The sequence below is a fragment of the Antennarius striatus genome, chromosome 9 (assembly GCF_040054535.1).
Source record: "Antennarius striatus isolate MH-2024 chromosome 9, ASM4005453v1, whole genome shotgun sequence".
Classification (NCBI taxonomy): domain Eukaryota; kingdom Metazoa; phylum Chordata; class Actinopteri; order Lophiiformes; family Antennariidae; genus Antennarius; species Antennarius striatus.
Window position 1 is genome coordinate 12,509,578 of NC_090784.1, and position 27,209 is coordinate 12,536,786.

Consider the following 27,209-nt stretch of genomic DNA (forward strand, 5'->3'; position numbering starts at 1 on the left):
ATTAATCCTCGAAGGGAAATTATTAATTATTAATAATTTCCCTTTCGAGGATTAACTAAATTTATTTAATTTCAATCTTTAATCATAATCTTCTACTTAAAAGCAGTTCAGTGATTACAGTAGACGGTGAAAGCAACAACAACAACAACAACAACAACAACAACATGTATCGTCTACCAACCAAACCCCCACCAGAAACAATGACTAAGAGATGATGAGTAAGATTTTGTTGTTATTCGTTGAGACGGCGGAGCAGCCCGACCCCCCCCCCCACCTCCCCCCTTCCCTCGGTGGTTTACCTTGACTGCCCTTATTTGGACTGGGCGGGGCGTCGCGCGGGCGGGCAGCCAGTCAACGCTTGCTCACGCTGTGAGTACAGGAAGTGAGTCACCCTGACGGGAACTTTACGTCTGCGTTGCAGCAGCGCCGAGAGAGCAGAACAGAGAACAAGGAAGCAACATGTGCTGATCATAATAATTAACACATCAGCAGAGACACGCACAACACGACGGACACCACGAGCCGCTGAGGGGCTTTTTCCTCATCGTAGTAGCAGTAGTAAATTTCATCGAGCCTACTGCCACAGATCCTTTTATACTTGTGAGTACTGCTCATATTTTATTCTTAAACTATATTATAGTTTATTGAGGCGCCCTTGTTTGAATTTACGCTATTTGTCGTGAATGTATTAGACTGATGACTTTATTATTTGCAGTGTTTGTTTCATTGTTTTAGCTTGTTTCGGTGTGGGCTCGCCTCATATGAACTTTTATTCCTGTTTTATTTTGATTTTTTTTTCCTGACTGGCTTATTGTCTTTTTAAATGGGTATGTGGACCATTGTGAAAACATTTTCTCGCCATCGTAACCCCACTTCAAACCAATTGGCTCTGGCATAGTAAAACAGAATACATGAAAACCACTACTGTGTACTTACGTGTATAGTGTGTTTTCTAAATTTTAACTTTGCGTGGGCCTCGTAATTTTCACTTCCACTGGGGGGTTTCCGTGCTTTCAGAAAACCCAGGCATAAAGTTTCCTTTGTCACAACAGGAAGACGCAAAAACGAAGCTGTTCTTTCTGAAATTCAGTCTCCTCACAGACCCAAACCTGTGTCCCTTCCTCGAACATGCTGCTGTTGCGTTTCTTTTGTGTGTGTGTGTGTGTGTGTGTGTGTCCCACGTTTCCTTAACGTGATAAATGAACGGTTTTTCTGACCGTACCTGAACGCGTCTTTGTTTCAAACCTGGGCCTAAAGTATCGGTACACGTGAAGTCACGGCAGGACAATCCCAATTAGCTTCTGAGCGTGGACAAAGATAAGTGACGCAATCCCGCCTGCCCTTCACCAACCAGACAACAACAACTGTAGTTAGGTCATGTTGTTTCTGTCACACGCAAAAAAATAAAAATGTTATCCACAGACCTACGTGATCTTGGGTCAGCAATCACATTGTGCAGAAACGGTTCTTGAACGCAGCTGGGGCATTTGAGGCAATCTCTGATGTTTGATCACAGAAATGACACAAATATCGGTACGTGGACCAATCTGAACAAAACACAAAGTGATGCAAATGTGTGCAAGTTCCTCTGGTGTCTACAACAATTTATGGTTATGCTTGTCTGATGCAAGCTAGGTGAAAAGATGACTAATGGGCTCTGTGCTGAATGGAACACACCATAGGCAAATCAGTGGTGATTTGGGATGCTGCCTGTAGTCGGTTGAACGCTTACCCCCAGGCCAGAAAATATTTAAAGCGGTTATTCAATTTCGTCCCGTCAAAGCCACCTGTCGCCAAAAGCTTAACAGTCTAGTTTCAGCTTCCCTTGTGTATTCAGATAAGTGGCTAATTTTTATTCTAGATTGTTAACAAAGTAGAACTTTCAGTAAAGGTTACAGTTCATATCTAAACCATTGGTTTACAATGAAAGTACATTGTCACTGTGCAGGATTTCATGGAATCTACGAAGATTGTAGATTGCAACTCCCTAACAGTCCTCAGCTGTGAAGGCTGCTATCAACAAGAGGAGTGCAAAACAATATTTCCACCTTCCCTTAAATAAATGTCTAATTTTCAGGCTTGATACTGAATCATTCACTTGGTACAGCTTCTTAAATTGTATATTTAAAGCAGTATATGTGTGGCCCATTATCAGGTAGATCTGATAGTACACTTTATGTTGTTGTACTCATGATGTTGACCTGCTACCCCCACTACAGATCTATTTGTATCTCTGTCGCTATTTTTACTGTTTGTTGGACAAACAGGTCAACTATCCATCAATGCACCAGTGGATTCACAGGTTAGTCGAGTTAATGTAGTTGGAAATGCTAATTTCTTTATATCCAACAAACTCACCAAATTTGAAGACGCAAACAACTAAAATATTGATATCGTCGCTATTTAGAGATGACTGGTGACTATAAAAGATGAGGGTGTGATGGTTACTATGAGCTCTTGTCAGCTCAATCTTATTATCTGTTTTGAATTCCAGAGGCCTCCATCACACGGTGTTGGGAGGGAACACAGCACAAGGCTGCTTTAACCTTCTCCAGAGCCAGCATCTGAAGTCTGATGCTGCAAAACGGGTGTGTGCTGAGTCCGAAATGAACTTTTTGACTCGCCAGCTAAGTAGACAAAAAAAAGAATCCACACCCAAGCATATTTGTTTGACTGGCCAAAATGATAAATTGGATTTTGTGTGTGCTGTATAAATTAATTTCTATACTTTTCATTGCGATAAAGCATTATCTTAAATACACATTTTAAAAATATTAATTAATTGATGAAAGGCTGGCTAATCCAAGACCGAGTACAAGTCAGGAATGCAACTAGAATTCAATTTAACAAAAGATTAATAAAATAATTAAATGTGATCTAATTCATCATAGGCATGGGGAGAGGTGATGTTGATGTTTTCTTTGTCGTGCTGATGACACACCAAACATGACCACATTATCTGCAGCCAGTCTCCAGCGACTCCATCGCCAAAAGCCAGCCTGCACTTACCACCAATGTTTTCAGCCTCCTGTGTTCATTACTATTTAGTGCACACTATTCTAATTTATGTTGACTTTTTTCCATTAACATGATCTTATGTTGCAATGTATACCACTTTCAATTAAAGTCATAATTATTTCAGTAGGTTGATCCACATCCGCCAAACATTTGTTTTTTCCACATGGTCCACCCTGAACCTTTGATTGCTGCTAGTTCAGCTATGCATTACAATTATTTGCAGTTTTTATTACATGTACATTTCATTCGGTTTACAAAGGACAAAGTACCTGATTTAATCACTCATTTAAATTCACCTCAAATACTTTTGTCCCATTCCGCCCAAACTGGCTCCAGTGATAATTTGAGGGTGGTTAAAGGGATTGGAGCATGGTTTTGAAATGTTGTCTCCAATATTATGGGTGAGTTTGTCCCGTGTTCCTTTGTTAGGACAGTTGGTTGGTAGCAACAGTTCAGAGGCCCTGGCATACAGTTTTGGGGAGTTTGTCTAAATCAGGCAAGAGGGAGGATGTGCTGCTGACGGTACATGGTCGTTTGTTGAACTTGTGAGTACAAAAATAACATCACTTGTAATATTTTGGTTTGCTCATCTCTGTACACCTAGCCCTCATCAAAAGAACTCATTTTTAGAGTCGCAAAACTTCTTTTTTGAACACGTTTACTCCTACGTCTCTACACTGGATTCCGATAACCCCACGTGCTTCTTGAAGCAGTTGCTAACGGTAGACTACTAGCGTCAAACCAGTGTTGAGCAATGGTATCTCTTCTCTGCCTCTGATTGGGTGATGTAAGCAAAATGTGTCAGGGTCCGAGCCAGTCAGAGGCATAGAGGGTGGCTATCATTTGATTTACCGGTCTTGAGTGTCTGAAGGACACGAGTGTCCTAAGACAGTTTTCTGTATCGCTGGTAGAAGCGTGTGTCTGCCAGTGTAGAGCATAACCTCTCACGCCGTTGGTTGTCAGATCCAGACACTGGGTGCATGCACCTGACCGAGATGACTGGTTGTACTGATTGGAATAAATGTTCAGCTTCTGAATGATGGATTGGAAAGTGGAGACAACAACCTGAAGATAATGTGATGTCAACCAGCTTTCATCACACAGTGGAACGTCAAGGCTAAGCATGAGGTTCACACAGTTCACGTAATGGAAATATTAGTAAGAGCTTTAAATGTACTCTGGCTCGTGCTTGTTTTGTGTTCCGAAGAGGCTGTGGCTACATCTGCTGGGGTAAATAATAATTTTCCCTCACATTACATATGCAAAAGTGACAGTGGTGTTTCAAGTCTCAACAACAAGGGACACAAGTTTCTTGTCAGCAGGATGTTGGCACACGGATCAAAAGTCAGCTTGCCTGCAAAATTAGAATTGCATTGGCCTTTGTTCAAGTACTCTGGTCAGGCTGACATTGGCTCTCAATCCAAACAGACATGAAAAGCTACAGCAGAGGGACTTTAATTGATGTCAGTTTTAGAATACCAGTCAAAACTGGAGCGATACTTGGAATATTGTTTGTCTGGTTCTACACTTGAGCGGATTATCAAAATACTGTCTCCAGCCATAAAATGCCTGGTACTCTTTTTTTAATTTTTTTTTTACATTTGCTGAAGACAATGCTTTTGTGGAGGTTATAAAAATAAGAGCTCAAGGAAGAGCTGTTAATGCTTCAGATGATGTTCCAGCAGTAGAAGTCACAGTTTGTAACCAAATACTCTGATAAGATTTTTTTTGCAGAGTAAACAAGATTTATCTTGAAAAATATTTAGAGCGTCATACTCAGATAAAAACACAGGGAGGAATTTAGCGTGTTTATTTTTTTACTCACGTGTTCACAGACATCATGGAACGAGAGGTGAAGGCTGGCGTCGACTTCCTCAAAAACCTGGCTGTGAGACGTGGGAAGCTCAGTGAAGCCAAGGGAGAACTGTTTGCTAAGAAGCTGGAGAAACTTTTATGCAACAAATACGACGGCCACTGGTACCCGGACTCCCCCAGCAGAGGACAGGCATACAGGTAGCAACAGAAGTACAACAACTTTGTCTCCTCTTCAAAGCTCCTTCATTATTATTCCTATTGACTGAGATTTACATAACCCTACAGGTGTATTCAAACCCGTAATGGAGTTTTCTGTGATGAAGTGGTCCTGAAGGCATGTGACGAGTGCATGCTCGCACCCAGTGAGCTCAGTCTTCCGCTTGATGTCACTCTGTGGATCGACCCACTGGAGGTGTGTGTGAGGTGAGTCACTGGTTTGTTGGCTGAGGCAAGGAATGACTCTGGTAGGTGAGCATTGGAAATCACACCTTGTTCACTCTAACCAAGGATCATCAGTCATGAAGGGGTAAATGCAAGATGTTTTTACTTTGAATATGATAGAATTTTGATTTAAAAAGGTAACTCTTCACAGATGTGGGGAGAACAGCAGGCCATTCACAGTAGCCTGTTTTGAAGAAGTTGATGAGGCTGTGGTACAACGGGACGACACTACCGTGGAGCCGGTAAACCTGGACACATCAGATTATCACTCTGCATCCTCCTCAGATTGTGGCTCAGCTACATCAAGTGACACAGAGGAGGAGGCAAAAGAGGAAAAAGAGGTTGCCAAGAAAGTAGAATCAGAAGGTAACACCTATAACATAGTGATGGTGCCCAGGATTCGGAAACGGCAAGGACGATCAGAAGATAAGATGAAATATGCCAAGAATATGGTAATTCTTTCTTTTGTTTGTTTATCCATCTATTATGTTGTCAAATATAATAGATGAGGCTGGAGATATTCTAGATGATAAAGCTGTCGGTATTCTAGAGTTATTATTGGTCTAGATACCCAATTTAGAAAAAAAAATATTTGGAGCTGACCGTCTGAGTTTTATTGCTGTCTAAAAGAAATGGGCCCCAACAAATGCTGATGAGTGCTTCAAAATGTCTGTTGGTGTGATTAGGTGATTTGCAAATAAAAGTTGATTTGATTGATTGGTTGATTTAAAAAAACAACAACTGTCTAACATGTACTGTACTTGTGTTGGGATGAAGAATTTTTTTTGTACTGGTGCCGCAGACGGGGTGGGATAGTCTGAATGTATCAAGACTACAAGAGGTTATTGTCTTTTTGTGGGATTTTAATAAAGTTTCAGTGTTGTTTTAATCTTTTTCTGTTCAGATGCCAACTAGTTACCAGTATGTCTACCACTCTGCACCAGTGTGGCCACAGTACAAGAGGGGTGCTCCAGTGTTTCTGAGTACTCTGTGTGTGCCCCCAGCACCTCCACCTCCTCCACCCCAGCATGTACTTGGCTACTACATCTTACCGCAGACGCAACCACAGTTCATTCTGCCACAGGCCACTCTGAAGCCATGGACATCTGTGAAGGGTTAGACCATCGTAAAGGTGGCAAGAACTTTCCAAGCCCAAATGAGCCGTGTCGTGTCAGGCCTTTAAGTTTCTTTCATTAATTTCCCTCCATCCCTTTTTTTATCCTCATCACAAAGAATGAACTTGAATGAAATCTGATTTGTTTGTTTTTTAATCTGTCAGGTCCGCACTGTGATTTCTTTTATTCTGGACTATTTGTGTGAAGAAAGACTTGAGTCATTGGGTGCTAACTCTAGCTCAGGAACTCACAGCAATATTATTAATACCAAAGTAGCTGCCTTCAGATGTTAAGTGTTTTGGTGGTGTTTTCTATGGCAACACCCACCAAGTAGTTCCGTGTAGATGTCAGAGCAAATCAAGTGTGATTCAGGGTTTTAATATATTATTGCCACAGTGGTAATATCTGTATATTAAGAACACATTTTTTTACTAAACTGCTTGTAAATAACAGAACTTGCCATAGATGTTAGAAAGTGGACATCAGGGTTGTTGTAATTTATTTGGCCACCACTGGATGGCGCTGTGGTCATGGCAAAGACATGTAAATGCATCTGTTTTTAAAAGCATTGACTGCTGTATATTGCAAATGTAAATTCATAGAACTCAAACATGGTTTTAAATATTTTACTCTTTCTGCTGTATGTGAAATATCCAGTGCTCCTTATTTACGGGGTGACTGTTTTGTCACCTGTTTAAAATGTTTTTTGTTTTTTTAAGTTTGTATTGTGACTTTCTTGTACTGAAAATCAGGTGCAGCTATATAAATCATGAATGTTTCACACACTGATCCCTTTGCCCTGTGATTTTATTTTATTTTTATTTACTTTCGTAGTTTTGCTGGTGATCTACCCGACAGAAGATCTTTTCTGTCACGTACTTAATCGGTGCTTTTGAGGGGGTTGTTCTATGCAACAGCGTCTGTGTATTATTCTGACCTCAGTCTGAACATTGTACTTAAATCCATGCTGCCACTTACAGCATTGAGAATTGCTAAAGGTCATTCATTACCCTCAGCAGGATGCTGCAGCGGAAAGACTCTTCTGTGCTGGGTGTTGGAGTTTGCCCAAGGTCATGACGCTGTTCCTCCCTGAAATATCCTGATAAAAGGTCAAGGGGAGTGTTTATTTCTGTGTGTTTAGTGTATGGGTAGTTAGCAATATTGAAAGATCAGGGACACTCAAACCTGGTGCTGTTGCAAAACCATTTACCAAGAAAACTAGTTTTTAAAACTGATTGCATTTGGCAGCAGATTAAAAAGGATGTTTTAGTAATCTGTGACAGTGAATCATTTTTGTGTTCGCATAATGAACCAACCGAGTTTGGACTTTGTCTGATGTGAAGGGAATCAAGTGAGGAGAGACATTAAGGTCTTAGGAGACAAAGTGATGAGTAGAGTATGTCTTTTATAGTGTGATGTGCATCAAGAATAAAAGCTGAACAATAGAAATATCAACAAGTTACAACTCCATGGACTGTCTTCATCATCAGGAAATAATGCATGTACAGCACAGACTAAGTAACATTCAAATACTAGTGGAGACTTGAACCAGACCTTGGACTACATAATTTGGGTCATGTTGGGAGTACACAACCTCTGGCAAAAATTACGGAAATTATTGGATGTTCAGTTGTTTCATATGGGGAAAAAAGCAGATCACCGACACACCACAAAAATAAAAAGTTATTTTGGCAACTTTCTGGCTTCAAAAAACACTAAAAGAGAACCAACAAATTTGCGGTAGTCAACAACGGTTGCTTTTAAACCAGAGGGAAAAAATGCATGGACTCGCTTAACTCTGAGGAAAAAATTATGAAATCACCCTTTAAATCTGTTTCCAAAACTAACACCTGCATCAGATGAACTCTGCACATTTGTCTGCAGTCCAAAGCGAGTGATCACACCTTGGAGAGGTTTTACGCTAAGCGGACTGACATGATTCATGGCTCCAACCCCAGAAATATCAGTTGAAACAAAGGAGAGGATTATCGAACAAAAAAAAAATTATTGGGCAATGTTGCAAAGCATGTTGGTTGTTCAGTCAGCTGTGTCTAATATAATAAATAAAGTGTATCAACAACATTGGAAGCTTGAAAAAGGAAAATATGTAGACCATGACATCAGTGTTTAGATTAACTGACAGTAATAGGTCTTGAAAAAAAACAAACAGCTAAACCAAATGAAAAGATTTGCCACAGATACGGTAGTCAAACTGACCGAACTGTAAGAAATCCACCTAAAGGAAATAGGATTTACACAGTAAATACAGTGGGTCAAAGAAATGTGATCATGGACTGTGGATGACTGGATGTGAGTGATTTTTCGTGATGACTCTGAAATCTGCATTGGGCAAGGTGGAACACTTGTTTGATGCCGTTCCATGGAGATTTATGAAGATGACTGCCTCAGGAAAACCTTCAAATGTCCACAGTTACTGATAATATCAATCAACTTTTATTTATATAGTGCTTAATCATATTTGAAGACATTTCAAAGCGCTTTACAGATAGAAAACCAACAATGCCCTTCAGAGGAAGCATAAGCGACAGTGGCGGGGGAAAACTCCCTCATTGAGGAAGAAACTCCGGGCAGGACCCAGGCTCTGGAGGGCGGTCAACCGCCTTGACCTGTTGGTTGGGAAATAGAAATACTTTGGGGAATGAGATAGGTCAAGAAAAGAGATGGAGAGAGAGAGTGGCAGATAGGCCAGTTTATGTTTCAATATGGGGCTGCATGTCAGGTGAAGGCACTGGGGAGGTGGCTGTCATTACATCTTCAGTAAATGCAAAGGATGGTGATAATGCATCTTGCCATAGGACTAAAACTTTCCTTGAAGAAAATCATATGGTCAGTGTTAATACTCCAAATCTAATTCCAAGGGGAAATCTGTGGTTGAAATTGAAGAAAATGGTCCATGACAAGGCTCCGACCTGCAAAGCTGATCTGGCAACAGCAATAAGATAAAATTTGAACCTGACTGATGAACAATGCCGTTGGACACTTGTCCATTTTTCAAAAGCCAGAGGTGGTTTTGTAGTGTTTTTAATATTTCATTCATTCATAATTTTATCCTTAGACTTGATTGATTCCATTTTTTTCTCCCTGCTTCATCTTAAAAAGCAATCGTTATTGATAACCACAATTTTTTTCTTGATATCTTTAAGTGTCTCTTATTAAAGCAAGAATTTGTCATGGCACAAACAGTTTTGTGGCATGACTGGTGATTTCATGATTTTTTGCGAGGCTTTGCAGAATGAAGCAGGCTTTCTTTGGCTGTTGAGTCTACAGCAGCGAACAACATGTCTTCAACCTTGGTTTCTCTCAGTGGACAAACCAGCCTTATCAGAGAATGTGACCTCGGTAAACAGACGGTCATATGAAGATCTGAATGACTATCAAACTAGTGTAGGGAAATTCTCTAATACTGAACTTCTTTATTTCTTTCCTATTTATTTTTTAGATTCAATGTTTCTGTACACTAAATCTGAACTTGTTAACTCAAATGATGTAGAGTTATTACAGGATATGATTCTAATGCCAAAAAAATGTTTATAATGCTCATAATATATTTTCAAATTAAAACATTTGCAAAACATTTTTACCACTATATTGTTAATTGTGATTTGTTATTCTGTTATATTTATATGTACAGTTATTCTTAGATGACAGAACCTTTGAAATATAAATTTGATATAATTTGTAATAAAATCTGAAAATATTTTGTACCAACTTAAGCCTTGGTTCATTTGAGTCGTGTCCAAATGTAACAAGAACCAATGCAGTCAGAGACTGCAACATCCTGTGACACCCCTGAATTAAAATTTTTACCCTGACGTACTTGCATAGGTCAAAGATTAAAGCTAGTGCACTGACCTACTTTCATAGATCAAAGCACTAGCTTTGATCTATGGTCTTACACTGGCCTTCTCCCTCGTCTTTCTATCTTATCCGGTTCCTGAGTGTACAAAAGTTGAAATTTGACCTTGACCTAGTTTTCTCAAAGTAATGTCACTGTCATCCCCTTTGCTGCCCGAGTAATTTGCTTTTTGTTTCATCTTTCTATCTGCAATGGTTGCGAAGATATTTGGTGGACTAACGAACGAACGGACGAACACACGAACATTGATGTAATAAATCAATCCCAACAAGTGAGAGGATGAAGTTTAACCACGAGATGTCACTCTGAATCTGCAGTGGAATCCGTTCCTACAAATAGATGAGAACATGAAACGTGAAATTCATTCTGTTTCATTCCTATTTTTAATCCCTTTAATTAGTTTATTAAGCAAAGCAAGACAACCAAGGATTTATTTCTTGATAATTGACAAAATAATTTTTTTTAAAAAATCGTGCGAACAGACAAATCCATGCACACACAACAGTTCAATTTGAAGCTGACTGACGCACCGCTGAATACCAACCCATGCAAATAGGAGTACAGTCCGTGGGCACGGTCGTGCGCAAACAGCATCAGTGCGCATAACCGCACCGTTCAGGTTGATGGTATAATAAAGTCCGGGAGGACAGTATTGGTTTCGCCCTCCACATCGATGAGCGTCAAACGGGACAATGGTCTGGTAGGCAGTGCGCTCGTCAGACTATGTCTTCTGCTCTGAGGGAAGGAGGCGAGGACATTGGCCAGTCAGAGGTCGGAGCGGCGGAGGGTGACGGCAGGGAGTCGGGGTCAGGCGGACGGCTCGCCTGCGCTCTGGAGATGGAGATGACAAACTGCAGCCGGCTGGGTGACTCTAAAGTGGACTGTGTGAACTGCGATGGCTTGGTCAATAAAAACGGAGGCGAAACGGGTGAAGTGTCCGTGCCGCTCACACCTCGGTCAGCTTGCGTGGAGGGAGACAACCTCTACAAACTGCGGGACAGGAAGTTTTTACTAGAGGATAAAAGGCGTCTTTGCGCGTTGGCTCTGGCCACCGCTGTGTTCGGGATACTACTCATGATAATCCACACCGAGGCGTGTTCCCTCGTTTATGAACCGGTAGGTCTGAGCCATTAACCGCACTTAATGTTGAAGCCACTGAAAAGTTACTTTAAATTGTACATTTCCATCTCTGTTTCCATTTGAGCTCAAACACGATGTCTTCTGCCAGTGCCACACACCAAAGGCGGTTTTAAGCTTTAGTGACACTTTTGCACGGGATTTTAACTTATAATGATATATGACATAGTTAGAACCCTGATAGCTTTTATAAGACAGCCAAATCTTTCACATCAAAAAACCTAAATCCACTTTGGCTGGCCAACAGTAGGAAGAAATATCTTCAATTGACAGAAATCAACAAAATATATTTAGTACTTCTATTAATAAGTGGAATAATTTAAAATTATTTTCTCAACAGTCATAATAAATGTTATTAGACAATAGTTACTCTAAATCTTTGTGGCAGATTTTAAAGAGCACACTATATAATAACCAGTGCTGAACCCCGTTCTTAAACTATTGACCCTATATGTTGTTACTGCAGCTTCCTTGACACCCCACACGCCATGCAACACGTCAGCAGATTGTGATTGGGCTTTGAACCTCCCTGACCTCCTGATTAGTTCTCTCATTTCCAGACACTCCACTTGGTAGCACAGCCTCATGACATTAACATGCAGATCTCAGTGGATAACAATGCCAGGCCACACAATCAACAAATTATTAACTCCTCCTGAATTTCTACAGCACAGGCCAGTTCCACATGTGGAAAAAAGTTCTCATGCATGCTGCAAAACAGCAGACCACCACCATGCTGTGAAGTCGGTGATTGATTACAGGGTCATAGCCCCGGAGTTCTAACTTGCATCACCTACAATCTTTTGAGAAATCAGTGGAAATATGGCATGATCATTAAAAATATGCCAGATCTGTTGAAATAATTAGACCTGGACAAGCACCATAGTGGAATTAATGCTGCTGGCACCAATATAACATTACCATTCCAGTTAACAAATAGGAACCAAGAACAGGTGTTTGTCCATTCCTAACAACAGGCATCAACTTCGTTAAAGCAGAGATGCTGAAGCACTGGAAAAAATATTGTCTGCCAGACTTAAATTATTTTGGAGAAGCTGCATTGCTGATTTAACCATAGCTTATATAACAATTTTCACCATTCATCTTTAAGCTTCTTGTGGTGTCCAAGTCATGAGTGTGAGCTGCAGCATCTTCCCTCCCTGTAGACTGACTGACTTTCTAAACAAACTTGACTTTCTAAACAAAGTGACAACAAGTTTCCTGCAAGATATTTTAATGTGTTTCAAAGTTAACTCCGGTCAACATAGTTATATTTTAAGACTACCTTTTCATGGATGTGCATGAAAAACAGAGCTATTAATGGACCATTTTTCCACATTTCACCTCTTCCCCTATAGTAAGCTTTCTCAAAGTACTTGAGGCTATCTTTCCACATCATTTAGCATATAATTAGGGTGTTTGCGTGGCTGCTCCAACAGTCTCTAAGTCTTGAGTTTGGCTATATTAAAGCCAGGAGTGCCCTTTGACCTGGACAAATCCTCATATCCTTTTTTTTTCTGTGGATCGTTTATAACTTTTGGAACTTTTCTTGGAAAGCAAAACAGTATCCACATAAATACTGATGCATACACGATCCCACGATTTGTGGAATGTAAAAATACTCAGAGGGCTATCATTGCAGTATGGATCCTATATACTCTGTCATATAATTATAGTCTAATTGTACATTACAAAAAATATTTGTTTGTATTTGTGAATCCATTACTCTAAGTGTTTGTTTTGTTGTCAGTTTTGACCTTTAACGCTCAAGATTGTCATCTCTCAATATGACAAAATTCATCCAACTCAAATAACGGAAAATGTAATCTAAAAACATTGCTGCTTGTGTTAAATCTTCTATGTAATATTGGAGAAGATAAACAGTGATATTAGTCATCCTTTGAAATCTGTAGCATAGCTCAGTGTCTTTTCCTTTCCTTTAAAATTACCAAATTGTGTCGTTCGTATACCTTCTCTAGTTATCTAAAAGATTATCTCTGTATCCTTTTTTAATTTCATGAAAATAAGATCATATCATGTTTTAATTGTTTCCACTGATGGGAAGAATAATGTGTTTTTTCCAGCTGTAGTTTGTCTCTATTGGCAGGTTCTGAACACATTTTAATGAAATGATTCCGAGACATGAGAAAAGACCCAAGCAAAAATCCATTGGATTTTGCTATTGATCCAGATCATCTCCTGGATTGAGAATATTTTTGTTGAGAATAATTTGAGGAATAGGGGCCATTAAGATTCCTTCTAACTTAATGGATTCAATTTATATTGCTTTGACAAAAATTTCACAATGACATCTTTGTGAGATCTACCACACATCACAGTCTGGATTCAGGTAATATTCCTGATCTGGTGATTAGAATGTTTAAATTTATATAGTTCAAGAAAAGTTTCCTATCATGATATGACAATCAATAAGACTATCAATTTGCAAATATGATCAAACCATATCTAAGCTTTGATTTTCATTGGATGTGTGATTTGTTGAATTTACTCTGACTCAAGTTATTTAGCTGTATACTGAAAAAAACATAACAAGTCAAATATAGTATTTCTAGAGTCATTATCAAACTCATAATAATACCAATGTTATTCAAGATCTAGAGGAAGAGTCTCATGGTCATTGAGTCATACCCAGGGCACTATTGTCTCCTGAATATGACTTGATGACAGCGAAAGCAGCAGTTCTTTTTGCTCTCTCTTACAGCTTATCGTGTGCAACTTGAGAACATAAAATTTATTAAACCCAATGGGGAATTCTTCTCCCACACATGTAGGCTGGAGGGAAGTGCACTTCAAGTGAAATGATGTAGTGACGCAGGCTTGGCAGTGCATAGGCGAACTGGCCCACATCTCCTGATACCAGTCCTTTGAACCAGTCACCCAATGGTTCCTAAGCCAGGTCCCAGTGGACTGAGCTATAGCTACCCTGAAGTTACAGTCAGTGATTCAGGCTGACATGAAAAATCTACATTTACACTGTGGGTATCTATGTAGTAGAGTCTGTCTCCAGGTGATGTAAGGTCTCCTCATGCCTGCCAGTTATCTTTCAGGATAATGATTAAACTAATAAAATCCCATTATTAACAACACAAGTTTAGTTTCCCAAGTCATCTACAGCACAAGAGTGTCCTTGAACCAATACCAGGTTAGGTAGGTAACTAGTTAGCATGCATACGTCAAATAATAATGATAGTTATTATTTTTGTTCTTCTTCTTGGCTGGCCAGTCACGGTGGCAATAGGTCAGTGTCAATCCAGCCAATATTTTGATGAGCAGTCTGTGGTAACTCTAATCCAAATCAGGTTCACTGGGCCTGAAATGACAAAAATAAGTTCAGACAAACTGCAAGAATCTTTTTGTTGAACTTTCTGTTATATAATGTGGTGAAATGTTGAGTTTTTGTGGGGTATTATAATTAGCCCTGGATGAAATACAGACATGATGTGGATGCTACGGAAAATCTGTGGAAAACAGCCTACTTTGCCAAGCACGTCACATCATGCTACCTACACGCTCAAGTTTCCTAAAGTTTGAAAGTTTGTAATTATCTTTTTACTGTAAACCACATTAAATGGCCCTTACTGTTAAAAACCTCCATTGAAATTCAATTAATTGTCTTGAGATTCTTGAATGAAATATGCCGTTTCAGTGGAAATCAAGGTTGCATGACACTGGCCTATGCTTAATTCTTAATTTAGGTTGTGAAAACATTTAGATAATGATAATGGAGAATTATAGTCTCCAGCTGTCAGTTCAGTGGAATGGAAATAATCTATGCCCTCGTTTTCATTAAAGTTTGGATGCTTACAAAGCTTGACTTAAAACAGAATGCATCAATCATATGCAAACAAACTAAATACATGGGCTTTGATGTCATGTGGTTATGACCTTTATGCAAACATGTCTCACAAAAAAGAGAACCTCACTCCATCTTTACTTGTGAATGAACATTTCATAAATACCATACATACTATAACATATTACCTATTGACCTACTTCAATAATTTGAAGAGTTGTTTTTTGAACATTCCTTAAATGAAAAAAGTATGGTGTTACTCCAATATGATTGAAAAAAGTTACTGACATAAAGTTGAGAATGAAGTTGAAGTAAATGTTTTTATATTTATGTTTGTTATGTTTATGTTTTTATATATATGTATCATAAAGGATGAACACATTGTTGCAGTTTTTTTAGTGCAATATTCAAACCGGTTAAGTCCCAACTGCAGTTGTTCTCATTGCTGTACTTGAATGGCTTTTATTCATTTTATTTGGGGATGATTACAATTTTTTTTGTCCCTCTTTTTTAGTAGTAATGACTTTAATTTTCAAGCAAAACTGTCTTTGGAAAGCAAGAATTACAGAGTAGCTTATATTTATGTTGTTGCTTATACTAATTTTAAAAACATTTAACTGAAAGTTCATCCCTGAAATATAATCTTTATAAAGAATGGTAATTAACAATCTGGAAAGCAGAGTGATAGATTGTTTTTCATTTTCTGAACTACAGCTACTTTTTCTGCAGCTTTACCACTGAATGACTAATACAGGTTTATATTATTTAATTCTCTTGTGTTTTTTTTTTAACATAAAAATAATTATTCATTGTGAGTGTTCATGACTGAAAGTAAAATGTCTTCATGATTAGACAAAGCAAAAGAAAACTGAATTGCTATTACAGGTATTTAAAACAAAAAAAGTGGCAAATGCTCATACTATGGAGGCTATTGAATAAGTTACTGATGGTATTATGAAGATTAAAACCCATTCTTCCACCACTGAACCTACCCACGGTTAATTCTTGTCACGTCTAGCAGCACAGTTCTTCCTGGGTGGAGCCTTGTGACGGATCCGTCTAGTATTGAAAGGGATTTTGGTCTCCTGAGGCCCAAAGACTCAGATCATTTGTTGATATTAAGGACTTTTGTCTTGTTTTTATTTTTGACAATTCAGGATGCCACAAACAAAGTAAAGTAAAGTAGTGTAAAGTAAAGAAGTAAAAAAATAAAAGAATATTGTTGTCTTTTGGTCTTCTGTGCTCTCCTGTTATGCAGCAGATGATGGAGGAAAATGTTCAGTTCAGGAGCTGTTTCAAAATCTGTTGATTATGAAGAACGTTCATTAAAATAAAACAAATATCATGTTTGAGATACCCTTCCCTTTAATACCTTATGTAATTTGACTTTCTTTCCTTCGCAGTGCTCAAGCATTGCCTTAATGATGAACTGTTCCATCAGCCTGTCCACTGGGTGTCTCCTGGTCCTTATTATAGCTTTCCATTATAAGGACATCAGGGTGAGTTTGACTTTTGCCCTTTGTTTCCAAATGAGAGCCTGTGTGTGCGTGTGTGTGTGTGTGTTGTATATGTGTGTGTGCGTGTGTGTGTGTCTGTGCACTTTTAATAGCAGGCAACGTTTAGGTTTTTTTTTCCCCCAAAGTAGTGTGGTCAGAATGCTACTTTGTAAGAGATACTTGAGGGGAGTTGTTTCAGGAGAAGCTCTCGCTCCACTGATGGTAGTCTCAACACTGATTATCTGTGTTATATTTGCTGTATGTATGAAAGCCCTGGATGAAAACCTCAGCCCACATAGTCATGCACGATACTGCAGCTGCAGTATTTTTCCAATCCACATGGCTCGCTGTCCTTGTGTGTGAATTCAATAAACAAGAAAGGATTTGGTTAAATTTCAACAGAGTAAATATTTTTTCATCAGTCCTCACACACACTCAGCATATGTATTCAATAAAGTGAAGTAAGAACAAGTGCATTAACCACTTATAGTATATGTACAGTGGGAATAAAAGCTCCATTGACTTCCCAAGAGTCGTTTGCTTTTTTGTCAATCTGCTGGACTCGTGCTCTTATTTCCAGTGTTCTCATGCATTTCTTGCATACATGTGTATCTGATACAAGAGGGGGCCATGACAGTGTGAGGAACAGATAAGGGAGGGCAGGTTCTGGGTGGAGGCAAACATACAGGCAGCGTTCGTTCAAAAACATCAACATCACTATAAATATGGTACGTCATAGATAAGTGTGGCCGTTTGTCATTGATTTTCTCAAAATTCACACCAACAAAAATAAGCACAAGCTGCACAGGAATTAAGCAGTGGTAGTTTTATTGTCAGTGTTATGATGAAATGTTTTGCCATAAAAAGACAACATTACTACATTTGTTTTTTCTAATATTTAATCATACATTTATATCACAAAGTGTACAAACAAATAGGACTATGTTTTTGAAAGTACAGTACTCTGTGGGAATAATTAATTACATTGGTGCTTTTGACATAGCACCTTTTTATATTTCATTTTCAACAGACAAATCAAACAGTATTCTTTGAATGTCCACATACTTGGAAGGATGATATCTTAACATTGTATGATATATTTTTAACTTATAAACATTAAAATCCTAACCATTAGAACTCCTCTCTTAGCAAGAAGGTTCTAGGCTCAAGTCAGACCTGTGGCGTAAGGTTTCTGTTTAAATTTTCCATCAGTCTTCCTATCATGTTTCTCCATGTTTCTCTTCCGTCTTTCAGTTGTTCATCATCGACCACAACCAGTTGGATTGGCGTATAGCTGTGACCAGCCATAGGGTGATCGTGATCACCCTGGAGTTGATCGTCTGTATCATCCATCCTGTTGGCACATACTGGGAGGTGGGCCTCCTTGTCAACTCCTCCTCCTCCGCACCCCTCTGTGTTTCTAACCACCATGGCCAGGCCCTGATGAACATGGAGCTGCTGTTGTCAGTGCTGATGTTCCTCCGCTTGTACTTGGTGCACAGAACCATTCTGCTGCACAGCAAAGTGCTGCTGAGTGCCTCCTACAGGAGCATTGGCTCACTCAACAACATCAACTTCACCTTCCGCTTCGTTCTTAAGATACTGATGAACAAATATCCAGGGCGCACACTGCTGGTCTTCATCCTCATCTTCTGGCTCACTGCATCCTGGATGCTTACCCTGTGTGAGAGGTAGGGAGGAAAAATAAGCATAGAATTTAAACTTGCACTTATAATCAATAATCAAAAACATTGCTTGGAGTTTATTGTGTGTGCTTGTTATGTATCATAATTAGTGGATATTGTCAAATAAGACACCTAATAGCATTTGCATTCAATTTTGAGAGTAAGATGGATTATTTTTGTGATGAGGGAAAACCACCAACAACAAGAATGGAAATAGAAATGGGAATGGGAATAGCTCTTGAATTATATCATTTGTTTGATTTCCATAGTAAGGTCTACATTTATATTCATTTTATTCTCTCTTAATGAATAAACAAACCACTGGCTACCCAACAAAAGTTTTCCACTGAATTTTAAGAGAAACAATTTTTTTCACTTTCATTTTGAGATTTTTGTGCCATCGACTGTGATGACTGTTTTCTGTTAAATCCAGAATTTTATGCTCTGAGGTAGATACACACACACACACTCCAGCCCTGCCTTCACTATCTCTCCCCGTATTTCCAGTCGCCGTCACACATCTGCACATTACAAGAAAAAAAAGCTTTGTAGTTTGACATTCCTCCTCAAACCTTGATGGTCAATTTGACTTTCCTGTTTGGAATGGATTTTTAATAACTGATGTGATAATCACGATATTCTATTTTTCTATGTAAACTCCACCAATGTTCTCTGCAGTGAATGAGGTCTGTTGTTCATCTGAAACCTGATGGGAGGATTTGATTTCAGTTTCATTTGTCTCAGCTGTGTGCGTGTTTTTATGTCAGAAGCGGTATAACAACTTATGATTGATTAGTGATAAGTCTGCCAAACCTTTTGACATTCATCTGCTACACCACCCATGTTCTACATTATTTGAATACCACATCCCATGAACCCTCGCACAGTGAAGGAACTTTTGTGTGTTTTCCTGCCATGTGGTCACTGCACTTGTGCTTTGACAGTGTTTTATAGGTTTACACTGGTAACCACTACCTTCCTTCCCCACGACCCAAAGCATCAGTTCTGATAAAACAGTTTAATTAACAGACAACACCTTTGTTAAACTCACACCACACACCGATGGGTTGGGTTTAGGTATCAAGTTGGATTGTTGGGAACAAAAATTAATCAATGTCTACACTTCAAATATGTGTCACACACATGTGTGTGTGTGCACATGCATGCATGCACACACACACACACACACACACACACACACACACACACACACACACACACACACACACACACACACACACACACACACACAAGGACTGATGCCTTCTTCTTCTTTCTGATGCATTTTATGTTCTCTCAGCTCGCCCCACAATTCTGTTTGTCCTTTGTTTGTCCAGTGTTTACATCTCAGTCATGTTTTCTCTTCCTGCAGAAAAACCCTGGAAACAACAGGTGACATGGACACAGCTCTGTGGCTTGTAGCCATCACCTTCCTTACTGTCGGCTATGGTGATGTGTCGCCCAACACCACCTGTGGCAAGGCGGTGTGTCTCTTCACTGGAGTCATGGTAACAAGGTTGCTTGTTGTTGAAAAAATGCAACACTTGAGCTTTCGTAGAGCCTTTTCTGAACATGCCTGTAGGGGTAGTTTTCTGGGTCTGTATTATTGCTGGTTTCTAGACATATAATGAACTTTCATTATACTGTATTTAATGTAACCTTGGGTATTCTGTGAAACACTTACCGTGTATGACGTTGCAACATGAGTGGCGTAATTTCCAGCATCCCAGGTGAAAATTGAACTGTGATCAGCTGTGGAATGTAAATGCAGGCTTTACCAAGACTGACGCTACACTTCCTTTAACCTTCAGTAAGTCACATGAAATCACATTAAGTCACGTGAAGCATGAAATAGATAAGACAAATATTTCTTGAGAAAGACAAATTACTCACCGTCACAGATTCTTCACCTAAGTTATGTGCAAAACAGAACACCGTCAACCATGTGCATCAAAACAATTTTGTGCAATAATTTTTAAAGGAATTAACTACCCCAAACCCATTTAATTTCATTTGTGATCACTTTGGCTTCGTCGGATAATTAAATATTTTGTAGAAGGCACAGATGTTAAAAAACAAAATAATCTTGGTTCTCAGCTTATTAAAAACAAAGAATGTTCCTGGTCTGTAATTGTTCCAAACCTGACATGTCTCTATGTGGATTGATGACATAATAAGGACCTAAAACAGCTACGTTTTTGTTTGATTTCATTTTGCTTTTTTCCTTCTGTCCATTTTTAACCTTACCAACACTCAAATTGCTCTGTCTATTCTTATTTTAGGCTGTAGATTAATTTATCCTCTGTTCTATTGCGCTCAAACGTATTGCCTTCTGCTCTACTTAACTCTCCTAGTCTGTTCTGTTCTGTTCTGCCCTGCACCCTTCCAGATTATTATCTCTGGTTTGGCTTGTTTTATTTCCTTTTGATTCTTCCTTGTTCCATCACAGCAACACGTCCTAAATTTTTTTAAGGTGACTTTTGTATTGCATCAGTTCAGATTGATCCCTTTCACTCCTACACATGTCACATTTTATCTCGGGTTTGCTCTATTTCCCGAGTTCAGACACATTCTACTTTTTTTTTTACCCATCTGAGCAGCCTGGCAGTGCTGACAAACCTCAATGCCATAATTCCCTGTGTGAGATTTAAAAGTAGTGACCTCGGTTCTACCGAGCTCTCGCATGAAAAGAAAGAGAGCTTGATGTGGCCACGATGCAGTTTTGCTGCGTTCATTGATGTTTTCCTTTTTCATTCCTCGTGGTAATGTTTTAAAATACCTTACATGAGGAATACATTTCTTATTGCTTAGTATTTGTCCCAGCATAGTGTGAAATAATTAAAGTATCCCAACAATGAAGTCAGTTCAACACCTATTATTACAAGGTGATGCTTTTTCCTTTTACAGGAAGGCAGTGTTGCTTTTTATCATACTGCAAAGGAGGGACAAAGTAAAGGAGGTGGAAAGTAGGGTCAGAGATGGAAGTGTCAAAGGTATTGGAAAATAGTTAATATAAATTTATTTTTACACATTAAATACAAAGACTTATGATGAACTAAAATAAACAATAAGTCACTAAACGCGAGGAGTGGCTGTGTGTCTAAAAGGACATTAAACTTTAGCCAGCAGCCTCGCCTCTGATCTGCTCCAAGCCGATAAGAGTCACGGCTGAGGTTCTTGTTGCGGGTGTGAGTCCAGTTCAGACACCTCCTTGACAGAGTGGAAAACAATCTTTTCCCTCTCTATTTCTCCATATACCTTGTTTTTATAAGCTCTCTCTCTTATAAGGGGAAACTTTCCACCATATCCATTTTTAGGTGGTTTATTGTCTTTGGCATTATTACAACAGGAGGGGGTGCCAACCTGTACCAGTGAGTTGGAAAAAAATAAATTTCCCTCTCTATCGGGGCAGTTCTGGGAACCAGTCACTGCAGCCCTCACACCTGTAATATGGCTTAAAGCCTCCATGGTCAGTACTTCTGCCCACTTCATAACTCAATTTACAGCTGTGTCCACGGTTGACAACACTGTTTGCTCCCATCACTCTGTGGGGCTGGATTCGAGGAAAAATTATGTTTCAGGTTTCACAGAGAGTTATTATATAATTATTATTATAATTATAGATCTTTTTCAATCATTGCAGTGATTTTTGTGAATTCTTCATTCAAATGCTGTTGCCTGATCTCTTTTTCTCTTTTCTAATCAACATTGCACGCTGAAAAGAGGACAACAGGTAAAGACTGATAATCTTTTTATGCTTCGTGGATATGAAAGAAGTGCAGTGTTCTATCTGTGTTCCTGAAATTTGTCCTTGGTGTGACAGTGTAGATGTGGCTCATTTTGCCGCTCAACCTTCATTCTGCATATTCCTGTCCAGCAATAGTCCAAAACTATTCTCAGAGGGAAACATTACTATAGCAGTGCCAAAAGTCCTGTGTTTAACCATTGAACTCTCTATGTAAATATAGCTTTGATTTATTGGACAAAACCATATGAGGTTTGCAGATCAACATTTGGTTTTTAAATAAGTGACCTCTCTTGAGGGTAATCCTGCAAAAAAATAATAATCACAAGACCCTGTTGAGGATTTGGATAAATTCAGTCAAAAATCAGAGCAGTTCCTTTTGAGCTCTGCCTTCTTGACACCTCGACAGATCATTCTAATAAACATGTGTGATTTCTGAGAAACTGAGAAGACAAACAGATGACAAATGTATTATAAACCATGCCAACATGCTTGTATGTGTTGGTTTCTAGGGTGTGGCCTGCACTGCCATGCTGGTGGCAGTCGTTACCAAGACGTTGGCCCTGAACAAAGGAGAGAAACATGTACACTTTTTCATGTTGGACATTCAGATCTCTAAAAGGGTAAGAATAAAATGAACACTCAGTGAAAATATAAAATTATATAGCTGAAATTATCAAGATGCTGTGATGCATAAAAACTATGACTTAATCTTTACAGCATTGAGAATTCCCTGCCTGCTAATGGTAATTTCCAATTGTATTCTAATACTGCACATCAGATATGATGTATTTTGCACGTTTAGGAATTTGAGATATTGAAAAACCTGCATTGCATTGTCGGACAACAATAGCATCATAAAAAAACAATGGCATTCTTGTCATGTGGTTATGTAAACTTACATAAACCACCTCTCCTTTCATCAGAGTTTACTCTAGTGCAGCAAGACAAATAATAGAGCAGACGGTGCTATCGGGATGTACGCATCACTATTTTCCATGTCACATCCTTGTTTTGGTTTTTGAGCCTGATTATAATTAGATTTTTTCAAAAAATTACAAACATCAAGAGAAAGGATCATGTGCAACATTTTCAAGGCGTCAAACAGGAAATCATTCTGTCTTTGTCAGGAAAGAAACTTGTTCTGGACGGTGCTTTGAGTGACAGGAAACTTGTTGAGCTCACATGTGTGTTTGTTGTTGTGCAGCAGTGGCATGCAGAGTACTTACCGTATGTTGTTTGAGACCTAGCCAAGATTCAAATTCTTCCTTTTTGATGGGAGAAGGAGATCTGATGAATAAAATCTTAAGTGTTTTGGGACTGTGTATAAACGACAAAGACTTCTGATGATCTTGGTTTATTTTTGCTTTGTATGTATTGCTATAGGATCATTTAACTATGGTAAGTACTCTGCTTTGGAGGATACAACCATTTCCTTTCTCCTGGTAGCTGCATCCTGTGACTTGGTGCAGCTCTATGTATTGCTTGTGGTTGTTCTGGTGTGTGTGTGTGTGTGTGTGTGTGTGTGTGTGTGTGTGTGTGTGTGTGTGTGTGTGTGTGTGTGTGTGCGTGTGTGTTTGTGCACATTTTTCTGACCTATCTGGTACAGTTTACGCTGATGGGAACAAGGAAAGACATCTGGACGTAGACATTGACATCCTTTAATAATAACCCTCACTACGGGGCAAGAGTGACATCATCACAGGGCAGTTACCTCGATTAACGCAGGAAGACAAAGAGATATGAATAGAATCAAAGCGAAAAGTGAAAAAGGTCAAGACTAGAGAATTCTCTGACATCCAGTAAGGAGTTCTAATATGAATGGCCTGTCCTTCAAATTCTTGTCAACTCTGTTTTATCCTAAATCAACAAGATTATCTGAGTTCTATGAACTGCTTTGGACGAAAGCTACATTTTTCTCAATAAAGCTGAAAGCCTGATTGAATTATTGATGTTTTACCATGTTTCCAGTCTGAGTATCTCAATATTCTTATAAATCAATCCCGATGGCCTTGTCTCTGTACCAGATCCGCCATGCTGCTGCTAATGTGCTGAGGGAGTGCTGGCTTCTGCACCGCACAAGCATGACCAAGGGAAACCGTGGTGAGCACAGAAGACACCAAAGAGGCCTTCTGGAAGCAATCAGAGTGTAAGTTAAAAACGACACCTTCAGGCATGTCTGTTTGCGACTGGAGGGATTTAGAGGGTGGTGGCTTGTGTGCCTTCCGTGTGTATTTTTTTTGGGTCATTAATGTCATGTCAACATAAATAACAAAAGAGCTACAGTGTGTATTGGCTAATTTACATTGCTGATTAAAATTGTTCCTTTCTTCTACATTGGCAAGGCTAGTGTGAACAAGGAACCTCCCTTTGTTATACACAGTTCAAAGAAAATAAGATGTTTACAGAATAATTTGTAATTCACAACATAAAGTGAACCTTTTTCTGAGTCACTCATCAAGGAAATGAAAATGGAAGCGTCACATTTTCCATTGTGTTGTGATTTCTTGTTTCTGAGCCTGTGGTCGTTTTCAAAGAATAAGAAGATTGCACAAGACAGGAAGTCAAAGTCATCTGTTTGCATAGGTCTTGTCCTAAAAGCAGGATTAGATTTGTGAGTGTATGTTAGTCTGGGTGGAAGGCTTAAACTTACTGTTTTACACCAGACAGAACCACTATTAAAAAACAAACTGTGGAAAGTAGGAAGAGGAAGGACGTCCACACCTTGGAATTAACAAAAGTGCTCTGTAATGAGACCATCACTTCTGCACTCTAATGTCTTAAGAGGCTGGCAGCTTGATTGCTCTAGTTTCCATCTGCCTTTTTTTTTTTTTTGAGTGGTTCAAGATACAGTCCTAAATGTAGGTCTTGCTTCCTCTTACAGAAAATCAAAGTTTTTTTTAAACGATTTAGCAAACACTATACTTGAAATCTAGTTATATTACTGGGAGACGTGATATTCCCTCCTTGTGTGTCATCAGGAGTAATGTCAATAAGACATGCTTATATTCCACATGAATGACCGCTGTAAAACATTTTTCTTACAGATTTCGACATTTACGCCTGAAACAAAGAAAATTGAGGGATTATGTGAGTGAGATGGTGGACCTTCCTAAGGTAAAAGATCTCTGTCACTGGGATGCTTTTGTTCAACTGGATTTCTGTAAAAACACTTCACGTCTACAGACGATAACGTAGCACTTCATAGGATATTTCATTGTTTGAAGGTCCCATAATATGCTTTTTTTTTTTTTTTAATTCATGTCATTCAGCTGCCAGATGTCCAACTACACTGTATTTGAAATGTCTTGCCCCGAAGTGATTATGTCAGGTGAACCTAACCCTTGACTGGTGACAGTGAATGTCTGTTTGGCTGCAAACAAAGGCTGAGGCTGTTTGTTTATGAGCGGTGTGGACACACGCAGCTGTGTTTGCTATGACGACGAGGATACGCCTTTAGCGGGCACACACACATGACTGAAGTGAAGCTAGTTAGTTAAACTAGTTAAACTAGTACGCCAAATGCTAGCTGACTTCAACAATTTGTGAGGAACTTTCAGTGTGTAGCTCTGAGCACAGATTCTAGGAGTTGGTCAGGTTAGGGAGGACCACTATGTATATGTAGAGACCTGAAAAAATTTGATTTTCATAATAGTACACATTAAATGCTCGTTGACAAAGATCTGTAAAATATCAGAGAATTAATTTTTCACAAATTCATGGGCCCAGGATGTAAGATGAAGAAACAGCACCTAGTGAGAGAAACTATGAGTAATTCGTACATTTAAAATTATTTTTTATTGATATAAAAACACAACAAGCCTGTGTTTTTTATAACTTGTCTGTACTCTTTGTAAGGTGACATAGTGAATGCTATCATGTCACGTTCACTTCACAGTTCATTAGTAACAAGGTACAATATGAACATGCTTCCCTGACAGAATGCAGCTCAGGCACAGCTACAGCAAGTTTAGAGAACAAGATTAACCAGTTGTTGCAGCAGCTACAAAATTTAATTGCAGCAAATGGATTGATTTTACCCTCCCCAATGAGTCACATTTAAGCATATATGTACACACACACACACACACACACACACACACACACACACACACACACACACACACACACACACACACACACACACACACACACACACACACATATACACTTGCGCACAATATGCCAGTCATTCAATCACCTGATTTTATCTATCTGTAGTCCAGTAAAATTCCAGTAATAATAGTTACAAGAAATCTAAAAGGTTTATGGCTCAACTTTAACCTAACTTTGTGCTTTTTTTGTTAATAAATTTTGCATGTGGATCATGTGGCTCATTACATCAGATGCAGATGATCATGTGTGACCTCAGTGCCAACTGGAATAACTCTTATCGGGAGCTGGAGCAGCGGATCCTCTCCATGGAGCAGAAGCTGGATGAACTGAGTCGCTGCTTCCATCAGACTTCCGAACTGCTGTCTCAAGTGTTGCGTCATCGTAACCCTGAGATCAGGTAAGCAGCACTCACAGCTCGCACAGATGTACCAACAACACAGTCCAGTCCATGTAAACTGAGTCAGAACTTGTCTACTGAGAACTTTTCTATTTTTTGCAGGTGACATGGCTGCACACATGATAAAATGTACCATCAGTGTTACTCAACTATAGTGTCTATGAACGAGAGACGTTGATCCTCTCCATTCTGAACTGCTCCAGACTCCTCACACGCTGAACGACTGGGAGGACTGGCATACCTAACTACGTTCTCATCTCCTGGTGCAATGCCGAATGCAATACGCTGACTCAGAGCTGTAAAATCATAGATACAAGATTTACTTTCACTGTCAGGGAATCAGTGACTTCTGGGAAAACTGTCTATTTTTCAGCAGTTATATTTGTGATGTTGCACAAGGAACATTTCTGTTGAACAGGCTGTGTAGAGCCTTTTAACCCATGATGTCACCAGTCTTGTGGTAGCTGATGTAACTTTGATCTGTAAGGTTTTATTGATGGTTTCTATTACTGCGTTATTCACATGGAGTAAGATATGAATTTGAACATTTTTT

General features: G+C 39.1%; 2 protein-coding genes across 3 annotated transcripts; both read left to right on the forward strand.

Moving 5' to 3' along the window:
* The first annotated feature begins 420 nt into the window (after positions 1–420).
* On the forward strand, positions 421–7,178 carry si:dkey-79d12.5 (maternal B9.15 protein). 2 transcript variants are annotated; one of them, XM_068324361.1, is made up of 6 exons: positions 421–600; positions 2,495–2,588; positions 4,854–5,031; positions 5,119–5,256; positions 5,426–5,726; positions 6,179–7,178. In XM_068324361.1, the coding sequence occupies exons 3-6, from the start codon at positions 4,859–4,861 to the stop codon at positions 6,392–6,394; spliced, it is 828 nt and encodes a 275-aa protein (XP_068180462.1). In that variant the 5' UTR covers positions 421–600; positions 2,495–2,588; positions 4,854–4,858; the 3' UTR covers positions 6,395–7,178. The 2 variants fall into 2 exon arrangements, with proteins under 2 accessions (XP_068180462.1, XP_068180461.1); XM_068324360.1 differs by lacking the exon at positions 2,495–2,588.
* Positions 7,179–10,689: 3,511 nt separating this feature from the next.
* On the forward strand, positions 10,690–26,896 carry kcnn4 (potassium intermediate/small conductance calcium-activated channel, subfamily N, member 4). Its single transcript, XM_068323309.1, has 9 exons — positions 10,690–11,382; positions 16,621–16,716; positions 17,968–18,404; positions 19,771–19,906; positions 22,656–22,766; positions 24,171–24,292; positions 25,191–25,260; positions 26,490–26,656; positions 26,759–26,896. The coding sequence occupies exons 1-9, from the start codon at positions 10,990–10,992 to the stop codon at positions 26,760–26,762; spliced, it is 1,536 nt and encodes a 511-aa protein (XP_068179410.1). The 5' UTR covers positions 10,690–10,989; the 3' UTR covers positions 26,763–26,896.
* Positions 26,897–27,209: the final 313 nt, after the last annotated feature.